This window comes from Coenobita brevimanus, chromosome 82 (assembly GCF_032717465.1).
Source record: "Coenobita brevimanus isolate Jiangsu-jjx chromosome 82, ASM3271746v2, whole genome shotgun sequence".
NCBI classification, from domain to species: domain Eukaryota; kingdom Metazoa; phylum Arthropoda; class Malacostraca; order Decapoda; family Coenobitidae; genus Coenobita; species Coenobita brevimanus.
Genome location: NC_137035.1, coordinates 3,020,001 through 3,043,600, shown reverse-complemented (window position 1 = coordinate 3,043,600; position 23,600 = coordinate 3,020,001). Strand labels below are relative to the sequence as shown.

Sequence of the window (23,600 nt, the reverse complement as noted above, 5' to 3'; positions counted from 1 at the left end):
TTCGTTTTCATCAGCTTTAGTTATGAGGTAGGAATGAGTCTCCTTGGTTACTAGTCAAATAGCCCCTCGAGTCTGATTACACCTGACCATCAGTGGGGATGAGGAGAGGTTAGGGATCTTTGTCACATGGATAGGAAGCTTCGTAACGCCTCCCCCTAAGCGATTTATCCCGAATACTACTGTAAACCTCAGTATTCTGTGTGATAAATAGATAGGTAGACACAGAATAAATCGCTGAGGAAAAGGAATTACGGAGCCTTTCACTGTCACCCAGAATACGACTCCAACAGACCAAAGCGGGGTAAATGGGGAAGCGTGGCCAATCAATGTGCAAATGTGCCTTATTGCCTAGCTTCCCCTGGTGTGTGTGTGTGTGTGTGTGTGTGTGTGTGTGTGTGTGTGTGTGTGAGAGAGAGAGAGAGAGAGAGAGAGAGAGAGAGAGAGAGAGAGAGAGAGAGAGAGAGAGAGAGAGAGAGAGAGAGAGAGAGAGAGAGAATCATTATTATTTTCAGCTTCAGGCTCAGATACAGAGGGAGGAGGAGGAGCAGAGGAGGGAGGAGGGAAGAGAGGAAGAGGAGGAAGAGGAAGGAGGAGGAGGAGGAGGAGGAGCTGCCGTGGCTGTGCAGGTGACTCAAGCCCCGGATGACACCAGCAACAACAACAACAACAGTAATCAGATTCAGGTGAGTGATGATGATGATGATGATGATGATGATGATGATGATGGTGATGGTGGTGATGATGATGATGATGATGATATGGAGGAGGAGGAGGAATGGAGGAGAAGGGAAAAACTGGAGGAAATGGAGAAGAGATGAGGAAGGAAAGAGGGGAGAGAGAAATGGGAAGAGAAGGTCAGTGGAAAATAGGAAATGGAGAGTAAGCACATACACACACACACACACACACACACACACACACACACACACACACACACACACACACACACACACACACACACACACACACACACACACACACACACACCAAGCCCTTTCCTTCTCTCATTCCTTCCATCTCTGTCTGCTTCCCTCCCTTCCTCCCTATGGACTTTCCATCCTCCTTACCTACTTTCTCCTCCTTATTTCATTCCCTCCATCCCTTTTTATTTCCCTCCCTTCCTGCTTACTTTCTCATCTCTCTTCCTACTCCTGTCCCTCCCTATATACTCCCTATGTCTATTCCCTCCCTCCTTCCCTCCATGTCAACTTTACTCTTCCTTCCCTGTCTACTTTCCTCCATACTTTCCTCCTTCCCTCTTCCTTCCTTTCCTCCCTGTCCACTTTCCTTCCTCTTTCTATGTCTGCGTTTCTCTGCTTCCCTCCCTTCCTCCCTCCTTCCCTCTCTCCTTCTGTATGCTTCGCCTCCTTCTTCCTTCCCTCCCTCATTCCCTCTCTCATTCTCTGTCTACTTCTCCTCCTCATTCTCTGTCTACATCTCCCTATTATTTTCCCATTAACAAGTACGATAATAACAAGAGGCTATTTGCACCGAAACACAATATCCATGACAAAAGCCTTAATTGATACACAAGGGGTAATTAGGGAGAGTAATTAATTGCACCCTTTTTACTCTAACTTGACCTAAAATTGTTCCCTCCCTCTCTCTCTCTCTCTCTCTCTCTCTCTCTCTCTCTCTCTCTCTCTCTCTCTCTTCCTCCCTCCCTCTCTCTCTCTCTCTCTCTCTCTCTCACCCTTTTTGCATAAACGAACTAAAAATTGCCCCCTCTCCTTCTCCCTCCTCTCTCTCTCTCTCTCTCTCTCTCTCTCTGTCTCACTCACTCCAGTGCTGAGTTGTACCAATAGAGTAGCACTAGAATATGGTCCTAGTCACGAAGAAATGCTATGGAAAGGATTCAGATTCGTGGTGTTGCCTTATTCTGTCATTTAAATTAAACAAGACATTACTACTAGTTACTGTGCAAGTCACGAAGAAGTGCTCTGGGAAAAGTGTGGAATCTTGGTAGCATCTTATTCTTACTCTGGACACGCTACAAGAAGACTAAAATCACCGCCAGAGTGAAGATGGACGAGCCAGAGTGAGTGTGAGCCAGAGTGAATGTGAGCCAGAGTGAATGTGAGCCAGAGTGAACGTGTGCCAGAGTGAACGTGAAGAGTGAAACAAGTGAAGAAGCCTTGTTTAATTACGTTGATGGATGGGTATTATACAACCCCATTTAACCTTACTTTGCGCCTACACACACACACACACACACACACACACACACACACACACACACACACACACACACACACACACACACACACACACACACACACACACACACACACACACACACACACACACACACACACACACACACACACACACACACACACACACACACTTCTCCCTTCCTCTCTAACCCCTCCACTCATATCCCCTCCACTTCTCCCTCCACCTCTAACCCCCCACTTCTTTCATTTTATTTTCTCCACTTCTTCCAGCTCTAACCCCTCCACTTCTCTCCCCCCAGGTGGAAGAAACAGGAGGAGATAACGAGGAGCCTAAGAGCTACTCAAGCAGTGGATCTGGAGAACGCTAAGCCGGAGAGAACGATAGAGAGTACGTAGGCGTAGGAGAGTAGGTGAAGGGTAGCCTACGTACATGAAAGAGTACGTAAGAGAGTTCGTAGGCGTAGGAGAGTTCATGAGAGTACGTAAAAGAGTTCGTAGGAAGGAGAGTACGTATCCTGGAGAGCTTTACGAGTGAGAGAGAATGAAAGAGTGTGAGTACATAGGCGTAGGAGAGTACGTTACCTGGAGATTAGGCAATGTAAGATTGCATGCTAGAGTGGAAGCGTACATGAGCATGAGTAGGTAGGCGTAGGAGAGTACGTAAAGATGATGATGATGATGATGATGATGATGATGATGATGATGATGATGATGATGATGATGATGATGATGATGATGATGATGACGATGTTGATGATGATGATGATGATGATGATGATGATGATGATGACGACGACGACGATGGTGGTGTTGATGATGATGGTGATAATGATGATGATGATGTACCACAGCTCTGTAACCACTCGTCTGAATTTAATGAACAAGGTCTCATTAACATAGCTTAGCAAAGGCTTTTAGATACAAATATAAATAAATAAATATACACCTGATTGCATACCTGTGTTTCAATTAACCTTTTTCTGTATGATAAAAAAAAAGTGAAAATTTAGGACGCTTCCCATGCATACAATTTAGGATAATACAGTATATACAGTACTTTTTTTTTCTCTTTTACTTTCCAGTGAAATGTATCCTAATTATCAAAATAATAGAAAAAAATAATTGAAAAATTACGGAAATGAAAAATATTATGAATCACACAGCCTTATAGATTTCCCCACAAAACGCGACTAAATGGTGGCCTTCACTGGGTGACTTTCAGGTCGATTCGGTCCTCTGCTTAGCCCGTCGCTAGTTGTTTTGTCCCTTCTGTCTTAACTCCGCATAATCCAACTTAATCTAAACTTTGTCAAACTTCATCTAACTTCATCAAACTTCACCTAACTTAACCTAACCTACTCTACCCTAACCGGAAGGCCTTGGGGACGAATAAGTTCTGGGGCCGAGTCGACCTGTCTGCAAATGCAAACAAACTTAACCTTAGTGGCAGCAGCATCATAGTAATTTTCCGCAGAATTTGGGAATCATAAATGAACTGCATAATTGTGAAACCTAATCCTGTTCATTAAAAAATCAATTTCAGTAAATGGGGCTGCTCTTCTAGATTTTTAGATGATTTGGGCATATGGAGAGGATGGAGAATGAGGTTGACTACGTACGAGGCGTAGTGGGAAGGCGGAGTGGGAGGGGGAACCGAGGAAGAGATGGAAGGATGAGATGGGGAGGTATATGAGAGAGGAGTGTGTGAGATGGAGAAAGGGCAGCCAAATGGTGGGGGACAGTATGACATGGAGACGATTTGTTTGTGGCCACCCCTAATAGGATTAAGGTGCCCCATGATACAGATAAAAGAAAAAGCCACATATATGAAAATGAGAATAATTATCAACTCTGTTTTATTATATACCTGTTTATTAATTACCACTCATTTACAAAATTATACAAACATCATAGCCACTATGAACATCCAGCTTTCTTCCCACTTAAGAATGGGGTGAGGTAGGATCCAGGAAGCAAAGAGAAAATACGATAATGAGAGAACTACCAATAAATAAACCCAGTGAAATGAGCCACACACTCATTTACACATCACTGAAGCCCTTGGAATCATGGTTCAGCCTCACAGGTCCAATAAAAAAAAAAGTATAAACGAGGACACCTAAATGAAAATGTGAACCGTCAACTAATGCTATTTTATATATCTGTGTTATTACTATACCATAAAAAAAATGTAGCAAATTAAATATATACAGGAAATACACTAACATATATATCACGTTACTTATCCTGCAAGAAAAATATACCTACAACATAAAGAGAGAGACACATAAATGAAAGCCGTCTCAGAAAAAGAAAAGTGAAGGGAATGAAAATAGTCACATAAATTAAAATGGTCACAGAACAGAATAGTCATATATATAACGAGTCACACACATGAAAATAGCCAAAGATATTAAACAAAAACAAAGATACAAAAATGAATATAGTCACAAATATGAAACTTATCACGAAAAAAAAATCAGAAAGTGAAAAATAGTGACAAATATGAAAATGGGGAAAAATTTGTTGTAGGTACGAAAATAGTAACAAAAATTAAATTAGTCATAGGAATGGGGTCAAAGAAATTACAAATCACTGAAACTGAAATATTTAAGGAAAGGAACACAGTCACAACCCTGAAAATAATCACGGACAAGAGACGTCACGGAAAAAAAAAATAGATATGAAGATTGTCACATAAATTATAATAATAGCAAAAACTTAAATAGTAACTGAGATGAAATAGTGCCAAAGAAGAAATACATGAATGAAAACAGTCAAGATGGGAAATCTGAAAAAGTCACAGAACAGTAATAGCCACTGATACGAAAAGCCACAGGAATAAAAAAAGGAACACTCACCATGCCAGTAGCGGTGAAAGAAGTGTTTTGCTCGGATGGGAGGGAGGGTAAGAGGTAGGAGGTGTGAGTTCAATGTGTTGTGCGATGTGGTGAACTATAAGTCTTTTACCTTAACTTGGCCCAGATTTTCGTCCTTTTTCAGTTGATTTTATGTACATCCAGAGGTACAAGAAGACAATACTGTGGCTCTACATTCCTTTCCACAGCACTTCTTCGTGACTTGCACCATATTCGAGTGTTAATCTGTTACGATAACTTGGCCCCCAACTTTCGTCCTTTTGCAGTTTCACGTACGCCGAGAGGCACAAGATTACAATACTGTGTCTCTACATTCCTTTCCACAGCACTTCTTCGTGACTGGCATCATATTGGAGTGTTAATTCATTACTTTAACTTGGCTCAGATCTTCTATGGTTCTACAGCCTCTCCACAGCACTTCTTCGTGACTGGCCTCGTAGTCTAGTGTTAATCTATTCCCTTAACTTGGCCCAGATTTTCAATGGTTCTACAGCCTTTGGACAGCACTTCTTCGTGACTGTCATCATATTCTAGTAAGAATTTGAGATGGAGAGAGGGCAATTTTAGGTCAATTTAAGGTAAAACGGGTATAGTACTGGCATGTGTACTTTATTTTTTTTAGGTAAATTATTAGTTCTACCATTTTTTGTTACCTGAGTAGGAGTAGTGTGGCTGTCACCACTCTCATCACTCACTGCAGCACTGTAGTCATTGCACTGTCACTGCTAGTATTAGATCACTTTCACTGTCACTGCTTTTATTACTCGTTGTTGTTGTGCTATTCTTCCCTGCCACTGTCACTGCTATTATTACTGTCACTGCCACTGCTATATTACTCCCTGTCACTGTCACTGCTATTATTACTCCCTGTCACTGTCACTGCTGTTATTACTGTCACTGTCACTGCTATTATTACTGTCACTGTCACTGCTGTTATTACTGTCACTGTCACTGCTATTATTACTGTCATTGTCACTGCTATTATTACTCCCTGTCACTGTCACTGCTATTATTACTGTCACTGTCACTGCTATTATTCCCTGTCACTGTCACTGCTATTATTCCCTGTCACTGTCACTGCTATTATTACTGTCACTGTCACTGCTGTTATTACTGTCACTGTCACTGCTGTTATTACTGTCACTGTCACTGCTATTATTACTGTCACTGTCACTGCTATTATTCCCTGTCACTGTCACTGCTATTATTCCCTGTCACTGTCACTGCTATTATTCCCTGTCACTGTCACTGCTGTTATTACTGTCAATGTCACTGCTATTATAACTCCCTGTCACTGTGCTGTTATTACTCCCTGCCACTGTCACTGCTCTTATTACTCTATGTCACTGTCACTGCTACTATCATTCGATATAAAATCGCTGTCACTATCATTGCTATTATCAATCACTATAAAATCACTGTCACTGTTATTGCTAGTATCACTCACTGTGAAGTCACTGCCACTGTCAAAACTATTATCAATCATTATACAATCAATGTCACTGTTATTGCTATTATCAATCACTATAAAATCACTGTCACTGTCATTGCTACTATCAATCACTGTAAAGTCACTACCATTGCTATTATCAATCACTATAACACCGTCTTCACTGTTACTACTATTACCACTCATTGTAACACCGTCGTCACTGTCACTTTCACTGGCCTTATCACTCATTGTATCACTGTATAATCCAAGGGGAAGGTGAAAACTCCAAGAATAAACCCGCATCATCCATGGCTGTGAGAGAGACTGAGGCTGGGAGGAGTGGCTTAATTTGGTTGGGTTTATTTCCCTATAGATTCGAATCCCTGAATCTGAGATGTGTTCGAAGCAGCATCAGTAGTTTCATCTCTCTCTCTCTCTCTCTCTCTCTCTCTCTCTCTCTGTTTCTTTGTGTGTGTGTGTGTGTGTGTGTGTGTGTGTGTGTGCGTGGACGATTTAATTTACCTGAGAGTGAGTCATAGAAACCTGAGAGCTAAAGCTATTACTTATGAACCTTCTCATGGTAGCGACAACTCTAGCTTTCTACTCCAGCTAACTCCAGACGATTTTATTAAGCTAAGAACGAGTCACCCTAAGTATGTTAAGTATGACAGTATGAATCCACAGATCCGTCTATCTATTATCTATCTATTACCCACACATCTTATCTTCAGCTTATCAATGTCCTCTGGTAAATATTAGGGATCATATGGGGCTTTATCTACTTGACCTCATATCACAGAATTCTTATCTATCTAGGCCTTATCATCAGAATTAACCCAGTCAGTGGAAGTATTAGGGATATTAGGAGAGGCAACTTAGGCAAAGATTAGGATATGTATTAAGAGTATTAGGAGAAACATTAGGTCAAATATTAGGGAGAAATAAGGCAAATATAATGATGAATATTAGGGAAACTCTCATGGCAGCTTAGGGCAAATTGAAGCAGGTATCAGGGTAATAGTACAACAAGTCTAGTATCAGGGATTTGGGGATAGGAGGGAAATTTTGACGCTGTATCAGGCCTTATCCTTCTAAGTTAATGGATTTTCTCGAGGAAGTTTTTTTTATATATATTTTTTTTCTCTGCTATCCCAGACGATTTTCCTCAGCTCGGGGGGATTTTTCGAGTGAGGGGGATTTTTCGAGTGGGGGGATTTTTCGAGTAGAGGGATTCTACGAGTGGTGGAATTTTTCGAGAGGGGTGATTTTTCGAGTGGGGTGATTTTTCGAGTGGGGTGATTTTTCGAGTGGGGGGAATATTTCGAGTGGGGTGATTTTTCGAGTGGGGTGATTTTTTGAGTGGGTGATTTTTCGGGTGGGGTGATTTTTTGATTGGGGGATTTTTCGAGTGGGAGATTTTTCGAGTGGGGATTTTTCGGGTGGGGGGATTTTTCAAGTGGAGGGGATTTTTCGAGAGGGGCATTTTTCAAGTGGGGAATTTCTCGAGTGGGTGGATTTTTCGATTGGGTGGATTTTTCGATTGGGTGGATTTTTCGATTGGGTGGATTTTTCGATTGGGTGGATTTTTCGATTGGGTGGATTTTTCGATTGGGTGGATTTTTCGATTGGGTGGATTTTTCGATTGGGTGGATTTTTCGAGTGGGTGGATTTTTTTTCTAGTGGGGGATTTTTCGAGTGGGCGGATTTTTCGAGTGGGTGGATTTTTCGAGTGGGTGGATTTTTTCGAGTGGGGGATTTTTCAAGTGGGTGGATTTTTCGAGTGGGTGGATTTTTCGAGTGGGAGGATTTTTCGAGTGGGGGGATTTTTCGAGTGGGGGATTTTTCGAGTGGGGGGATTTTTTGAACGAGAGGAGGCAGACAGAACTTACAATAATCCCCTTCAGCACGAGGATCTGTATGAATTAAAAAAAAAAAGCGTCGGGAGATAAGATAAAAAAAATACCATCACCAAAACTCAGTGGATCTTAACCCCTTCAAGGACAGGACGATTTTTATTCATATATTCTTCCCACCTCCGGACGATTTTATTCAGCGTAGGGGGGCCTTGTGGCTTGGCTGGGTTAGATACAGCCTTCAATAACCCCTTCAGTACGAGAGGTCTTTCCCAAGTTGAGGAAAAGCGTTCGGAAATATAAGAAGTAAAGATTGTCATTGAATGTAAGAGGATAAAGATGATCAGACCTTTTTTATCTCATACACTTCACCTAACAGACCACACTTCACAGACCACACCTCACAAACCACACCACACAGACCACACCTAACAGACCACACCTCACAGACCACACTTCACAGACCACATTTAACAGACCACACCTCACAGACCACACCTCACAGACCACACCACACAGACCACACTTCACAGACCACACCTCACAGACCACACCACACAGACCACACTTCACAGACCACACCTCAGAAACCACACCACACAGACCACACCTCACAGACCACACCATTCAGACCCCACCTCACAGACCACACCTCACAGACCACACATCACAGACCACACCATACAGACCCCACCTCACAGACCACCTCACAGACCACACTTTACAGACCACACTTTACAGACCACATCTCACAGACCCAACATACTCCGAACATCAACGTTAAGCCCCTCCTAGCACTAAGCCTCTCCTCTCCACATTTCTCTCAAGTCAGACCTAAAATCCTCTGTCATCACAAGACCAGACCAAGTGACAGATCTCGTCAGTCTATAGAGACCTACTTTTCTTAGCCCCCAGACCCCTCCCGCCAGGCCAGAAGAGGCCACCCCACCCCATATTCCCCCTTCTTCCCCCACTCTTACAGTTCCCCCTCCCCCACCTTCCTCAACCCTTATTATCTTCCCCTTCCTTCCCCTTTCAGAGTTTCCATTTTTCCCCACCTCAACAGCCCCTCTCTCCTTCCGCCACCCTCATATTCCCCCCTCCTACCCCCCTACCCCATGTTCTCCCCATCTCCACTCTCACAGCGTTCCCCACCTTCCCCCACACTCATAATCTCCACTCTCCTCCTCCCACCACCAGAGCCCTACATCTTCCCCCTTCCTCACACTCTTTCCTCTCCCTCCCTTTCTTCCCCCGTTGGTCTTCCCTTCCTCCTTCCCTCCCTCCTCCTCTCTCCCTCCTTCCTCCTCCCTCCCTTCTTCCTCCTCCCTTCCTTCTTCCTCCCTCCCTCCCTTCTCCCCTGTTAAAAGAAACTCCACAATTCTCACGTTGAGGAAATCGAAAAATCTGGGACGAAAGAAGTATAAGAAAGAGAGGGACGAAAATATGTTTGAGTCACGATTTAATGTTAGCTTTGTTTTCCATCTGTCCAGGTGTAGAGATCCAGACAAAAGGGAAGAAACAGCACGAAAGAGGGACGAGACACACACACACACACACACACACACACACACACACACACACACACACACACACACACACACACACACACACACAGAAAAAAATAACGCAATGTTTTTAGAGTTCAGAGAAACAACGTAGGATATTCTCCGAGAAACACTTGAAAAAAATGGGAAAGAACAAAACTGTAATATTCGAGTATGGGAGACGAGAACAGGAACTTTCGACCCTTTACAACTTCACTCCAATGACGTGTTTCTCTCTCTCTCTCTCTCTCTCTCTCTCTCTCTCTTGTCTGTCTCTGTCCCTTTGTTTATGAAAATGATTTGGACATTGCTTCCCCCTCAAATAATTGCTTCTCTAACTCTGACTAGATAACAAGGGAGTCTTTTAAAATAAGTAGTATGACGTTAAGTACAAAAAATAAAGAAATAATAATGATAATAATAATAATAATAATAATAATAATAATAATAATAATAATAATCACCCTCGGAGGAAAGGGTAATGGAGGTAATTCTGAAGTTTTAATATCATAATCCACAGCGTAAATTTTGACGACTACCATCCACTCAAAAAATAAAAATAAGATAAAAGCCAAAAGGAAAACTCAGGGGACGTGAGGCTGATTCGATGTAAGCAGTGTCATTAGCAGGTGTATATACCGGTAGTCCACTTAACACACCTGAGCTGAAGGGAAACAAATACACACACACACACACACACACACACTTGGATTCACAAAGTATGCAGAATTTTGAGAGACGTGAAGCTCTAAAAACTACACGTTGTCAAGAACCAGAAAAACTTGGGTAACTGAAAACACACACACACACACACACACACACACACACACACACACACACACACACACACACACACACACACACGCGCGCGTACATTGAGAAGCTCATGCACATACATATATACATGACACACACACATATTCACAAACATATATCATAGGGAAGCAAATACATGTACATGTATTCATGGAGAAGACACAAATGTACATGCACACAAATATACATACACACAAGCGCATAGAGAAGCACATGCACACACATACAGAACAGCACACATATACATTACATACATACATACATACATACATAAACATACAGACGACTCACAAATATGGAAACAGAGAAACACTTGCATGTACAAATACAGAAGAGAGACAGACAGACAGACAGACAGACAGACAGACAGACACACACACACACAGACAGACACACACACACACACACACACACACACACACACACACCGGAAATGGTCCAATATGCATGTGTGATTTAACTTGAGTGGAAATGTATGCATCGTTCATGTCAAGTGAAATGGGGGAGTTAGTTATTGATGAGAGAGAGAGAGAGAGAGAGAGAGAGAGAGGGGGGGGGGCGGGGAAATAGATTACAGCAACACTCACGCTAAATAAACAGCTCAAACGAGACAGGACAGACACGCAAACTCTGACGCACATCCTCCCGATTGACAGACAGGGCCGTAAACAAGTGAAGTTGACTCTGATGCCGCTTTAGATGTAAACACGGAAGCAATACACATTCAAATACATTGATAAACATTTGTCTTTAGTAACAGATGCAGAAAAACACGCATGACAACAATAACAAATGCAGGAAAAACACACAAGCATTTTTTTATTTATTTTATATGGAGATTAACATGTGTCTTTAACAACAGATGGATAAAACACAAACATTTTGCATCCGTGGCTAAACACATCCCTTTATTAACAGAAGCAGGAATAAACACACCTCGCTTTATTAGTAACTGGGAAAAAAACACTCAAAGCTGCATTCGTATTTATAAGGAAACATGTGTCTTTACTGACAGATTCAGACATAAACACACTAACAATCTGCATTCGTATATATAGATAAACATATTCCTTTAATAATTGATACAGGAAAAGCACTCAGGCACTCTGCATTCACGTATATCGGTAAACAAGTTCCTCTAAGAAGAGCTTTAGGGAAGGGCGAAGGAGAGGGACATAGAGGGGAAGGGATGACGGGATGAGGAGAGGAGAGGGTGAGGAGACTACTTTAGGGTGTGGGGTGAAGCAGGAAGGGGCAGGGTGAAGGGGGGAGACAGGCGAAAGGGAAGGGGTGTGAGGGTGAAGTGGGGAAGAGGGGAGGGATGAGGTGAGGAAAGGAGAGGAATGAAAGGATTTATGAATGTGCAGTAGCAGTGGTGAGGAGAGCAGGACCAGGTGGAAGGGGGGAGAGTGAAGTAGGGGTTGGCGTGTAGGGAAGGGGGAAGATGGGGGTGAAGAGAAGGAGGTGAAGTGGGTGGAGAGGAGGAGGATGGGAAGAAGACAGTCTATCGGAAATCGGTGTTAACATCCACACCGTTATAATATCTCCTGAACTGCCGATAGTAAAAATAATGTGCATTTTACTAAGGCCATGGAAAGGCGATAGGCAGTTTTTGCTGATAAGAGGACATAACACTAGATGCCAATAAATTGCTCTTGGAATCGGGTCTAGATAAACGAACCGTACAGAGAGACACGCAAGCATCTTCCCAAACTTTGACGAATACATAGCGGAAGAATCGAACCATCTGAAACACACATTCATTCATTGCCAGACGCCATGTATCCCAAAGGGGGTGGCCAAAGGCTTAGAGTTAATTGTTTTACAGGGAGGGGCACTAATCCTCCACCAACCTCACTTGACACGTAGGGAGAACTTTATGCCAACAGCATCTGGTGTTCCCAGGCGGTCACCCATCCAAGTACTAACCAGACCCAACGTTGCTTAACTTCGCTGATCGGACGGGAAGCGGTGTACTCAACGTGGTATGGCCGTACTGAAACACACGCTAGTACAAATATGTTTTTCACTGTATTTCGCCAGTTGTAAAATTTCTTCAGACAGAAATGGGAAAATTGTTTCTTTGACTATACAACCATAAGCAAACGTTCGCCGATAATCCTCTGCCAGCTTAGTGCCCTCTCTTCTATATTTCTCATTTCTCATATACATGCAACCCTTAGAGCATCTGATGGGTGCAGGTGTTGGATACGGTGAGCACTTCTTCTTGTTATGTCTACTCTAGCCGATTACTAAGAATTCCGTATATTACTCCAACTTACGATGGAGGTGCTAGAGACAGACACCTTCACGTGGTGGCACTAATATAACCCATTGTCCTCAACGCCTGGTCATACAAACGTCCATCACCTCTCTTCCTATCACCCAAAATGAGGATGGTGGACTGCAAGAAGAGGACATATTCAGCCTGCAGTCCACTGGGTTCAAGTTTCAGATGAACCTTTGGCTACAACAACAACAGCAACTACGACGACAACAGACGTTTTCCTTCAGTTTAAAGACTCTCGCCAAAGTCCACGAGGCTAACCAAGGAGAATAGCGGTCCACGTTTATTTCAAAGGTGGAGCACGTTATTGTGGAGAGCTTTGTTTGTGGGGAGGAGTGAGGAACTTCTGTGGGCCGGATTGTTTTCCATTTCTATAATGATGATATTCTTGTGTAGTTTATTTTTCATACTTTCATCTGATCGAGTGCACCTACCTAGGCATAGATCAGGCCATCATTCAGTCCTCCTCAGCCACCATCTTAAGAGCTGGGTTGGGTGACATCACAGACAACACGTGCCTTGTACTATATGCCCATACAACGTAACCCACATCACGGAACGCTGCACAGTACATGCCACACTGAGACGTACACACATTACAGGTGTAGGAAACCAATGGGAAGACACCTGAGGGAAAGTTGCTTACCTGTGGTCAATGGGTCTGCTTGGCCAGGTAGACAGGGATTAAGCTACTGTCAGACGATTTTTTTGTAGATTCAGGAGAGCCTCATTGTACTGCACACAATTAATCATAAAGGCAGTGTGTGGCCAGTTTCCAAGGACAATAACTTCTAATCTGAGAGTAAGAAAGTGTGGATACGTGTGTGTGTGTGTGTGTGTGTGTGTGTGTGTGTGTGTGTGTGTGTGTGCATACATGCGAGACAGTTAGGAAACCAAAAGGAATAATGATCTCATTTATATCCACCACATACAGGGTGACCCAGAAAAACCTCCCACGTTTCAAAGGTAAATGAAAAAATAACAGTTAAAGAAAATCAAAATATTATTTGCACACATGAAACTTCATCCAATACAGTTTTTATTCATCATGTTTTAAAGATGACATCCTGCAAATGGTGGCCGTCATTGTCTATACACGCTTGGAGGCGATTTCTGAAGGCTGCCATGGCTGGACGGGTCATGTCGGGTGGAACAGCGGCTATCTCCTGCTGAATAGCAACATTAAGGCCTTCAAGAGTTTGGGGTCGATCAGGATACACTTGTGATTTAAGGTAGCCCCATCGCTGTTGCCGATGTGTTCTTTGAAGACCGTTACATTGATATGCTCGAAAAATTCGTAAGGCCACAACTCGAACACCTTGAGCTTGAAGAACTCAATTTGTGGTTTCAGCAAGATGGAGCTACGGCATACACAGCTCGAAGATCATTGCAAGTGCTGAGGGAAATGTTTCCGGATCGGGTGATCTCGTTGCGTGAGCATGTTGGGTGGCCGGCCTGTTCCTCTGACCTCGCTCCTTGTGATATTTTTTCTGTGGGTCTGCCTTAAATCACGAGTGTATGCTCATTGACCCCAAACTCTTGAAGCCCTTAAGGTTGCTATTCAGCAGGAGATAGCCACTATTCCACCCGACATGACCCGTCCAGCCATGGCAGCCTTCAGAAATCGCCTCCAAACGTATATAGACAATGACGGCCACCATTTGCAGGATGTCATCTTTAAAACATGATGAATAAAAACTGTATTAGATGAAGTTTCATGTGTGCAAATAATATTTTGATTTTCTTTTACAATTATTTTTTCATTTACCTTTGAAACGTGGGAGTTTTTTCTGGGTCACCCTGTGCCTTCAAAACATAGTGCCTCAGTCCAGTGCATCAAACACCAAACACACCGAACACCATACACACAACACCAAACACACCAAACACACCAAACACTTCAAACACCAAACACACCAAACACCAAACACAGTCCAGTACATCAAACACAGCCTATACCCGTCAAAATCAAACACGTAAATTCTGAACCGATATTATTTGACTATAAATCTTCGACCTAACGCAGTATAGCCCGTGTGTGTGTGTGTGTGTGTGTGTGTGTGTGTGTGTGTGTGTGTTACCTTGTGGATATGAATGAAAGAAAAACGTGAGATTTTGATTGCATTTTTTTGCTTAACTTGGGTGTTTCTCGCATGTAAATATTTAATGGTACTGAGATACGTTTATGTTAATGTTGTGGCCTTTGGTGTAATTTCAGCGACAGTAGTGGTGGTGGTGGTAGTAGTAGTAGTAGGTAGTAGTAGTAATAGTAGTGGTAGTAGTAATTGCTGTCGTTGTTGTTGTTATTGTTACTGGTGGTGTTATTATGGTTACTATTTGCTGTTGATGTTGTTTTTGTTGTTGGTGGTGTTATTGTTGTTGTGGTGATGTAGCCCTGGGTTCACCTCAAACCTGAACCTGATGCAGTGCAGGCTGAACCTTCCGCTCTCTTGCGGTCCACCATCCTCCATTCGGGGGATAGGGAGGGAGCTGAGGGACGTGTGTATAATCAGGCAGTGGTTTGTCTCTGCTTCTGTTTGTCTTTCATTCTGTTTGCTTCTGCTTCTGTTTGTCTTTCCTTCTGTTTGCCTCTGTTTCTTTTTGTCTTTCTCTCTGTTTGTCTCTGCTTCTGTCTGTCTCATTCTGTTTGTCCCTGCCTCTGCTTGTCTTTCATTCTGTTTGCCACCACGCGAAGGTCTCCTTCTCCATCACCTCTATATTACAAGAGACAGGGAGCTGACAGGGGATAGATTTAATTGGAAGAGGTCAGGGAGGCGCGTGACAAGGGTTTGGCATCCCTTTTTAACTTGACACTTGACACTTGACACTTGACGGACTGCCCATCTGGAGGGTGTGTGTGAAGGGTGAGGGGGATGGAAAGGAGGGTGAGAGGAGCGAGAGACAGAGTGAGAAGGAAGAGGTAGGGTGAGAGGGAATGGAGGCAAGGTGAGAGGGAAGAAAGGCGGGTTAGTGGGAAGGGAAGGCAGGGTGAGGGAAGGAGAAGCAGGGCAAGGGGGAAGAGAGGTACGGTGAGAGGGAAGGGAGGCAGGGTGCGAAGGGAGAGAGGCAGGGTGGGAGGCATGAGAGAGAGTAAGAGAGCAAGTATAACAAGTTGAAGGAGAGGGGAAAAGATGAAGAGAGAAACAAAACAAATAAGAAGGGGAGAGGAATATTGTTAGCAAATGAACGAAAGTAAGAAAAATTATACAGAGGTAATACAGGTGAGAGCAAGAGAAGCAAGGTGAGAGGGGAAGAGGAAGAGGGTGAAAAGAAAGGAAAAAAATTAAGATGCGAGAGAGACAAGAAGAGGAGAAGGAAAAATAAAGTAAGAGGAAGTAAAAGGAGAAGTGAAGACGAGTGAATGTGAAGCGAGACTGCAAAACAGAGAGACCGACGAAAGAATGGAAGATAAAAAAGTAAGAGGACAAGGAAGAGAGCGACAGCAAAGGAAACACAAGATGAGAGAGGAAAAAGATGAAGGGAAAAGAAAAAAAGGGTTAATAAGAGGAAGATGATGAGAATGACAGCAAAGGAAAGCAAAGTAAACGAGGAGGAGGACAAGAAGAGAAGGGGAAAAAAAGTAAGGGAAAGAAAGAGAGGGAGTGGAAAAGCATGTAATGAGAGGAAATAAGAAAAAAAGAGGAAAAGAAGAAGAGGAGAGGGGAAGAAAAGGAAGAGGAAGTAAGAAGTAAGAGGAATAGTTCGAGAGCAACGAGAACAGAATAAAAATGGAAGAGGAACAACTTGAGAGGATGGGAAGAAGATTAGACAAGGAAGGAGAGGAGGGAAAGAATGACAGCAGATGGAGACAACGTAAGAAGGGAGGGGAAGAAGATGAAGGAAGAGGAAGAAGATGAAGGGAGAAGAAGATGAAGGGAGTGGAAGCAGATGAAGGGAGTGGAAGAAGGTGAAGGGAGGAGAAGATGAAGGAAGAGGAAGAAGATGAAGGAAGGAGAAGAAGATGAAGGGAGTGGAAGCAGATGGAGGGAGGGGAAGAAGGTGAAGGGGAGAAGAAGATGAAGGAAGAGGAAGAAGATGAAGGAAGGAGAAGATGGAGGGAGGAGAAGAAGATGGAGGGAGGAGAAGAAGATAAAGGGAAGGGAAGAAGATGAAGCGAGAAGATGATGAAGGGAGGAGAAGAAGATGAAGAGAGGAGAAGATGAAGGAAGGGGAAGAAGATGAAGGGAGGAGAAGAAGATGAAGGGAGTGGAAGCAGATGGAGGGAGGGGAAGAAGATGAAGGAAGAGGAAGAAGATAAAGGGAAGGGAAGAAGATGAAGAGAGAAGATGATGAAGGGAGGAGAAGAAGATGAAAGGGGAAGAAGATGAAGGGAGGGGAAGAAGGTGAAGGGGAGAAGAAGATGAAGGGAGAGGAAGAAGATGAAGGAATGAGAAGATGAAGGGAGGAGAAGAAGATGAAGGGAGAGGAAGATGAAGAGAGGAGAAGAAGATGAAGGGAAGAGAGGAAGATGAAGGGAGGGGAAGAAGTTGAAGGGAGGAGAAGATGAGGGAAAGAGAGGAAGAGGAAGGAAGAAGAAGATGAAGGGAGAGGAAGATGAAGGAAGAAGAAGATGAAAGTAGGGGAAGAAGATGAAGGGAGTGGAAGCAGATGAAGGGAGGAGAGGAAGATGAAGGAAAAGGAAGAAGATGAAGGAAGGGGAAGAAGATGAAGGGATAGGAAGATGAAGGAAGGGGAAGAAGATACAGGGAGGAGAAGAAGATGAAGGGAGGGGAAGAAGTTACAGGGAGGAGATGAGGAAGGGAGGGAAGAAGCTGAAGGGAGAGGATGAAGATGAAGGCAGAAGGAGAAAATGAAGGGAGGAGAAGAAGATGAAGGGAGGAGAAGATGAAGGGGGAAGAAGATGAAGGAAGGAGAGGAAGATGAAGGGAGGGGAAGAAGATGAAGGGAGGGGAAGAAAGTGAAGGAGGAAGGAGATGAAGGGAGAGGACGAAAATGAAGGAAGAGGAAGAAAATGAAGGGAAGGGAAGAAGATGAAGGTGGAAGAGGATGAAGGAAGGAGAAGATGAAGGGGGGAAGAAGATGAAGGAAGGAGAGAAAGATGAAGAGAGGGGAAGAAGATGAAGGGAGAGGAAGAAGATGAAGGGAGAGGAAGAAGATGAAGGGAGAGGAAGAAGATGAAGGGAGAGGAAGAAGATGAAGGGAGAGCAAGAAGATGAAGGGAGGGGAAGAAGATGATGGAAGGAGAAAGTGTGTATGAGAGACTGACAAGCGGATGAGACGAGGGGAGGAGTAAATTAGAAGCAGGACAGAATAAGGGAGAATGAGAGGGTGATGAGGGAGAAGTGAAGACCAAGGGAGAGAAACTGCTGACAGGGAGGATTCTGATCTGTCTGTTTGTCTCTGTTCCTGTTTGCCTTTCATTCTGTCTGCCTCTGTCTCTCTCTCATTCTATTTGTCTCTGCTTCTGTTTGTCATTCTCTTTGTCTCTGCTTCTGTTTGTCATTCTCTTTGTCTCTGCTTCTGTTTGTCATTCTCTTTGTCTCTGCTTCTGTTTGTTTTTCATTCTGTTTGCTTCTGTCTTTCATTCTGTCTGCTTCTGTCTGTCTTTTATTCTGTCTGTTTCTGTCTGTCTTTTATTCTGTCTGCTTCTGTCCGTCTTTTATTCTGTCTGCTTCTGACCGCCTTTTATTCTGTCTGCTTCTGCTTCTGATTGTCCTTCATTCTGTTTGCTTGTTTCTGTTTGTCTTTCATTCTGTTTGCTTCTGCTTCTGATTGTCTTTCATTCTGTTTGCTTCTCTTTCTGTTTGTCTTTCATTTTGTTTGTCACTGTCTCTGTTTGTCTGTCTGTTTGTCACTGCTTCTGTTTGTCATTCTGTTTGTCACTGCTTCTGTTTGTCCAAATGGCTATTCCACAATCTCGATAACAGACTGACGGAAGGACGGACGAACAAACCAACTACTTAAAACGCATATCCCCCCCTCGCTCCTTGCTTGAATATAATAATGCCTTTTTTTTTTTATCACGCACAGTAAAAAAAAAAAAAAAAATTAAATAATGAAAATAACCCAGTTCCGTCTGAAGATAATTTACAACTGACGAAGTACAGTGAAAATCCTGTCTCCACTAATGCGTGTTTCAGATGGCTTCGTTTTTTCCTCTATGTATTGGTCAAACTTTGGGAAGATATTGCGTTTCACTCCTTACAGTTTCTTCGTTATTAGGGAGATTTTTTTTTTTTTTTTATGGCAAAGTTATTAAAAACGGATATTGTGATGGGATTCATGTTGAGTTAATCCTTTTAATCCCTGTAAGACGTTTGTAGATCTATTTCGAGAGAGAGAGAGAGAGAGAGAGAGAGAGAGAGAGAGAGAGAGAGAGAGAGAGAGAGAGAGAGAGAGGGTGGAGAAAGAAGGTGAGTGAGGTTGTGGAGGAAACTATGATACGAGAAGGAAAAGTTGGAGGGAATGGAATGGGGACATACGTTGGAGGAAAGACCTGAGGAAATGAGAGAGAGAGAGAGAGAGAGAGAGAGAGAGAGAGAGAGAGAGAGAGAGAGAGAGAGACACACACACACACACACACACACACACACACACACCCACACACACACACACACACGGGGTCCATATCATCATTACCCCCACCCATAACCAGAACAACCTCTTAATCGGGGTCATATAATCCTGTAGCAACAACGCTTAAATAAAAAATAATTCGAGAGATAATCAACTTGCGTAATCCACGTCTATAATCTAATCTTTCATGACGATATTCCATTATCTGTCCAACTTTCTGAGTGGCTTGTATCAGATAATGGCTTTTTATTATTATTTACTGGCTTACTTATTATTTTTTTTTTTGAAGGCTTACTTATTGTTTTTATTTTACTGGTTTACTTATTTTTTTATTGTGTTTTTTAATGGCTTACTTATAGTTTTATTTTTTTTTTATTTTACTGGCTTACTTATTTCTTTATTTTTTATTTTAATGGCTTACTTATTTTTCATTTTAATGGTTTACTTATTTTTATTTTCGTATTGCTATTTTTTTGGCGATTTATTTAGCTCTGGGGGATTTTTCGAACTGGAAGGATTACATATATCCTTCATAAATCTCTGTACTGAAAGGAAGAGGAAGAAAATTGCCTGCTTGTAGTAAGAATAGGATTACAATCAGCAGTATTATTATTATTATTATTATTATTAGTAGTAGTAGTAGTAGTAGTAGTTGCAACCACAGATTACAAGTAGTAGCAGTCATAGTAGTAGTAGTAGTAACAGTGGTAGTAGTAATAGTGGTAGTAGTAATTGCTACCACAGATTACAAGTATTTTTATTATTATTATTGTTTTTATTATTATTATTATTATTATTATTACTATTATTATTATTATTATTACTATTATTACTAATATTATTTTTATTATTATTATGGGACAACAATAACAACAACCACTACCACTACTACTATTACTAATACTTCTACGACAACAACAACAACAACAACTACTACTACTACTACTACAACTACAACAACAACCGCAACAACAGCTCGCAATCAACAGACATTTAAGTTGTTTGTATGTCTGCTCTCTTCCAGTCACAAGCAAACCTCACATTTTTTCTGATATATCGAAAAAAAATAAATAAATAAACAGAAGATTTTGATATTATCTCATCGTCTCCCTTAACACTCTGAAATACTTTATCTGGTTCAGGTGTTTTTGCTTATCAGAAATTTGTTGGTTGGGAAAGGAGCATATCTGTCACTAATCACAATGTCACTGATAGCGTTATCTTTACCTACATGTGGGGAGGAAGATATTATAAATCACAAAGGGAAAGACTTTTTAATTTTTTTCATCGTCTTTCAGTTCACTTTTGGACATTAGATCTTGCAGTATAGAACACACACACACACACACACACACACACACACACTCTCTCTCTCTCTCTCTCTCTCTCTCGATGGAGGGGGAAAGAGGAAGGGAATATCAAGGCAAGGTGAATAAATTTGAAGGAATGGGGAAAGGGGAGGGGGGAGGAAGGATGAGGGAAGGGAGAGGGATCAGAGGAGAAGGGAGGGGAAAGGGGAGGGAATTAACAAGGAAGAGAATAGGTCGGGGGAGGGGGGAGGGGAAGAGAGGGGGAAGGAGAGAAGAGGGAGGAAGGGGGAAGGGAAAGAGGGAGAGGTCAGTGAAAGAGGGGGAGGGGAGAAGGGGAGAGAGTGAGACATCAATGGAGAAAGGAGAAGAGGGAGGAGAAGAGATCAGTTGAGGTGGGGGAGAAGGGGACAGGGGGGAGAGATCAGTGAAGGAAGGGGGGAGAGGGGGGAGGAAGGGGTCAACGACTGTGATGATTAAAAGATTATGCAAAGAGGCTCCCTAACACCTTTTCTTAAGCGATTTATTTGGCTTATTACACTTTACTCTCTTAGTCTCTGTTATGTAAATCTTTCTAACATTGCCATGCTCTGCATAAATAACGTCCAAAAGGATACCGATATTAGCCAGCCATATCCATAAATAAATCGCTAAGGAAGATGTGTTAGGGAGTCTTCTTACCCGACGAGAATGCCGGCCTGCGTGTGTGTGTGTGTGTGTGTGTGTGTGTGTGTGTGTGTGTGTGTGTGTGTGTGTATTGTACCGCATAAGGATAGCATATTAACACCCCCCTCCCCTCTCCCAGTCTCCCTCTGTCTGTCTGCCCGCTTATCACGCACACTCTTATCACAACTGGCATCCCTTTCACTCAACCAGCTACTTAACATTTGATAATTTAATATAACTTTAAACAACGGGTACTGAATCAAGAACGAGAAGCAGTGACCCTGTGGCAAGATTCACACACACACAAAGGAGTACAAAGGAAAAACAAACAGCAGCAGATCCGTTTGTCCTTTCGTGATTGTTATATGGAAGGTTATAGCTATCAACACTGTTCTATCAGTTAAAGACAAGGATAGTAAAGCAGAAAGGCTCCCCAACCAAGGAAACCCTCCATCCAAAGGCGGCAGGAAACAGTGAGAAAGACCACCACGCAGCACTGAATAGCGTTCAAGGAAATTTCATAGGAAGGAGGGAAAGGAAATCATATTCTACGTTCCCCATATGAAAATGAAAGTAACCTAAAGTCAGCAAATGTATCGATGTTGTTTATGGCAACTTTCATACCATAATTGTGATTTATTTTCAGGAAAGTGAAGAAAAAAAAGAGTGCAGAGTCTACCATTGTCTTCAGTTCCTCCTCAAAAAAAAAGAAAAAAAAAAAAGAACGAAAGAAAGAAAGAAAGATTAATTGTGACAGGGCAGGAAGGAGAGGGGAGGGAGACTGCATAATTTTCTGTCTCTAGTCCATCCTAAAATTAAAAATCTAAGTTACGACAAGGAATTATTCGTAAAAGTCCGTCCTGTAGTTAACAATTTAAGTTACGACATGGAATTAAATGTAAATATACTAGAGAATCCGATCCCAAATATTTAAAGTTGAGAAATCTTAGTGACCAAAAAAATGAGTATTGATAAGGTGGTCTGGGCAGCCTCCATCAGTTCGCCCATGACATCTGATATTGCTCGTCTGTGTGTGCGCCCTCTATCTCACACTCACACACACACACACACACACACACACACACACACACACACACACACACACACACACACAAACTCTCTCTCTCTCTCGATGGAAGGGGAAAGGGGATGGGAATATCAAGGCAAGGTGAATAAATCTGGAGGAGGGGGAAAGGGGACGGGGGATGAGGTAAGGGAGAGGGATCAGAGGAGAAGGGAGGGGAAAGGGGAGGGAATTAACAAGGAAGGGAATTGGTCAGGGAAGGGGGGAGGGGAAGAGAGGGGGAAGGGGGGAGGGGAAGAGAGGGGGAAGGAGAGAAGAGGGAGAATAGGGAGGGAGAATAGGAGGAAGGGGGAAGGGAAAGAGGGAGAGGTCAGTGAAAGAGGGGGAGGGGGGAAGGGGAGAGGGAGAGACATCAATGGAGAAAGGAGAAGAGGGAGGAGAAGAGATCAGTTGAGGTGGGGGAGAAGGGGAGAGGGGGGAGAGATCAGTGAAGGAAGGGGGGAGAGGGGGGAGGAAGGGGTCAACGACTGTGATGATTAAAAGATCATGCGAAGAAGCTCCCTAACACCTTTTCTTAAGCGATTTATTTGGCTTATTACACTTTACTCTCTTAGTTTCTGTTATGTAAATCTTTCTAACATTGCCATGCTCTGCATAAATAACGTCCAAAAGGATACCGATATTAGCCAGCCATATCAATAAATAAATCGCTAAGGAAGATGTATTAGGGAGTCTCCTTACCCGACGAGAATGCGGGCCTGTGTGTGTGTGTGTGTGTGTGTGTGTGTGTGTGTGTGTGTGTGTATTGTACCGCATAAGGATAGCATATTAACACCCCCCTCCCCTCTCCCAGTCTCCCTCTGTCTGTCTGCCCGCTTATCACGCACACTCTTATCACAACTGGCATCCCTTTCACTCAACCAGCTACTTAACATTTGATAATTTAATATAACTTTAAACAATGGGTACTGAATCAAGAACGAGAAGCAGTGACCCTGTGGCTAGATTCACACACACACAAAGGAGTACAAAGGAAAAACAAACAGCAGCAGATCCGTTTGTCCTTTCGTGATTG

The 23,600-nt window shown here is 42.8% G+C and overlaps 1 protein-coding gene and 1 non-coding gene across 2 annotated transcripts in view; one reads left to right on the top strand and one right to left on the bottom strand.

Moving 5' to 3' along the window:
* Positions 1–2,545, top strand: part of LOC145409658 (dynein axonemal intermediate chain 2-like) — a 46,433-nt gene extending 43,888 nt beyond the window's left edge. The window contains exon 13 of the mRNA XM_080280010.1: positions 2,477–2,545. Coding sequence (XP_080136136.1) covers positions 2,477–2,545 — 69 coding nt within the window. The remainder of the gene's footprint in view (positions 1–2,476) is intronic.
* Positions 2,546–12,585: 10,040 nt separating this feature from the next.
* LOC145409716 (5S ribosomal RNA) lies at positions 12,586–12,703 on the bottom strand. Its single transcript, XR_013899163.1, has one exon. It is a non-coding gene; the product is annotated as a 5S ribosomal RNA (ribosomal RNA).
* Between the last annotated feature and the right edge of the window lie 10,897 nt (positions 12,704–23,600).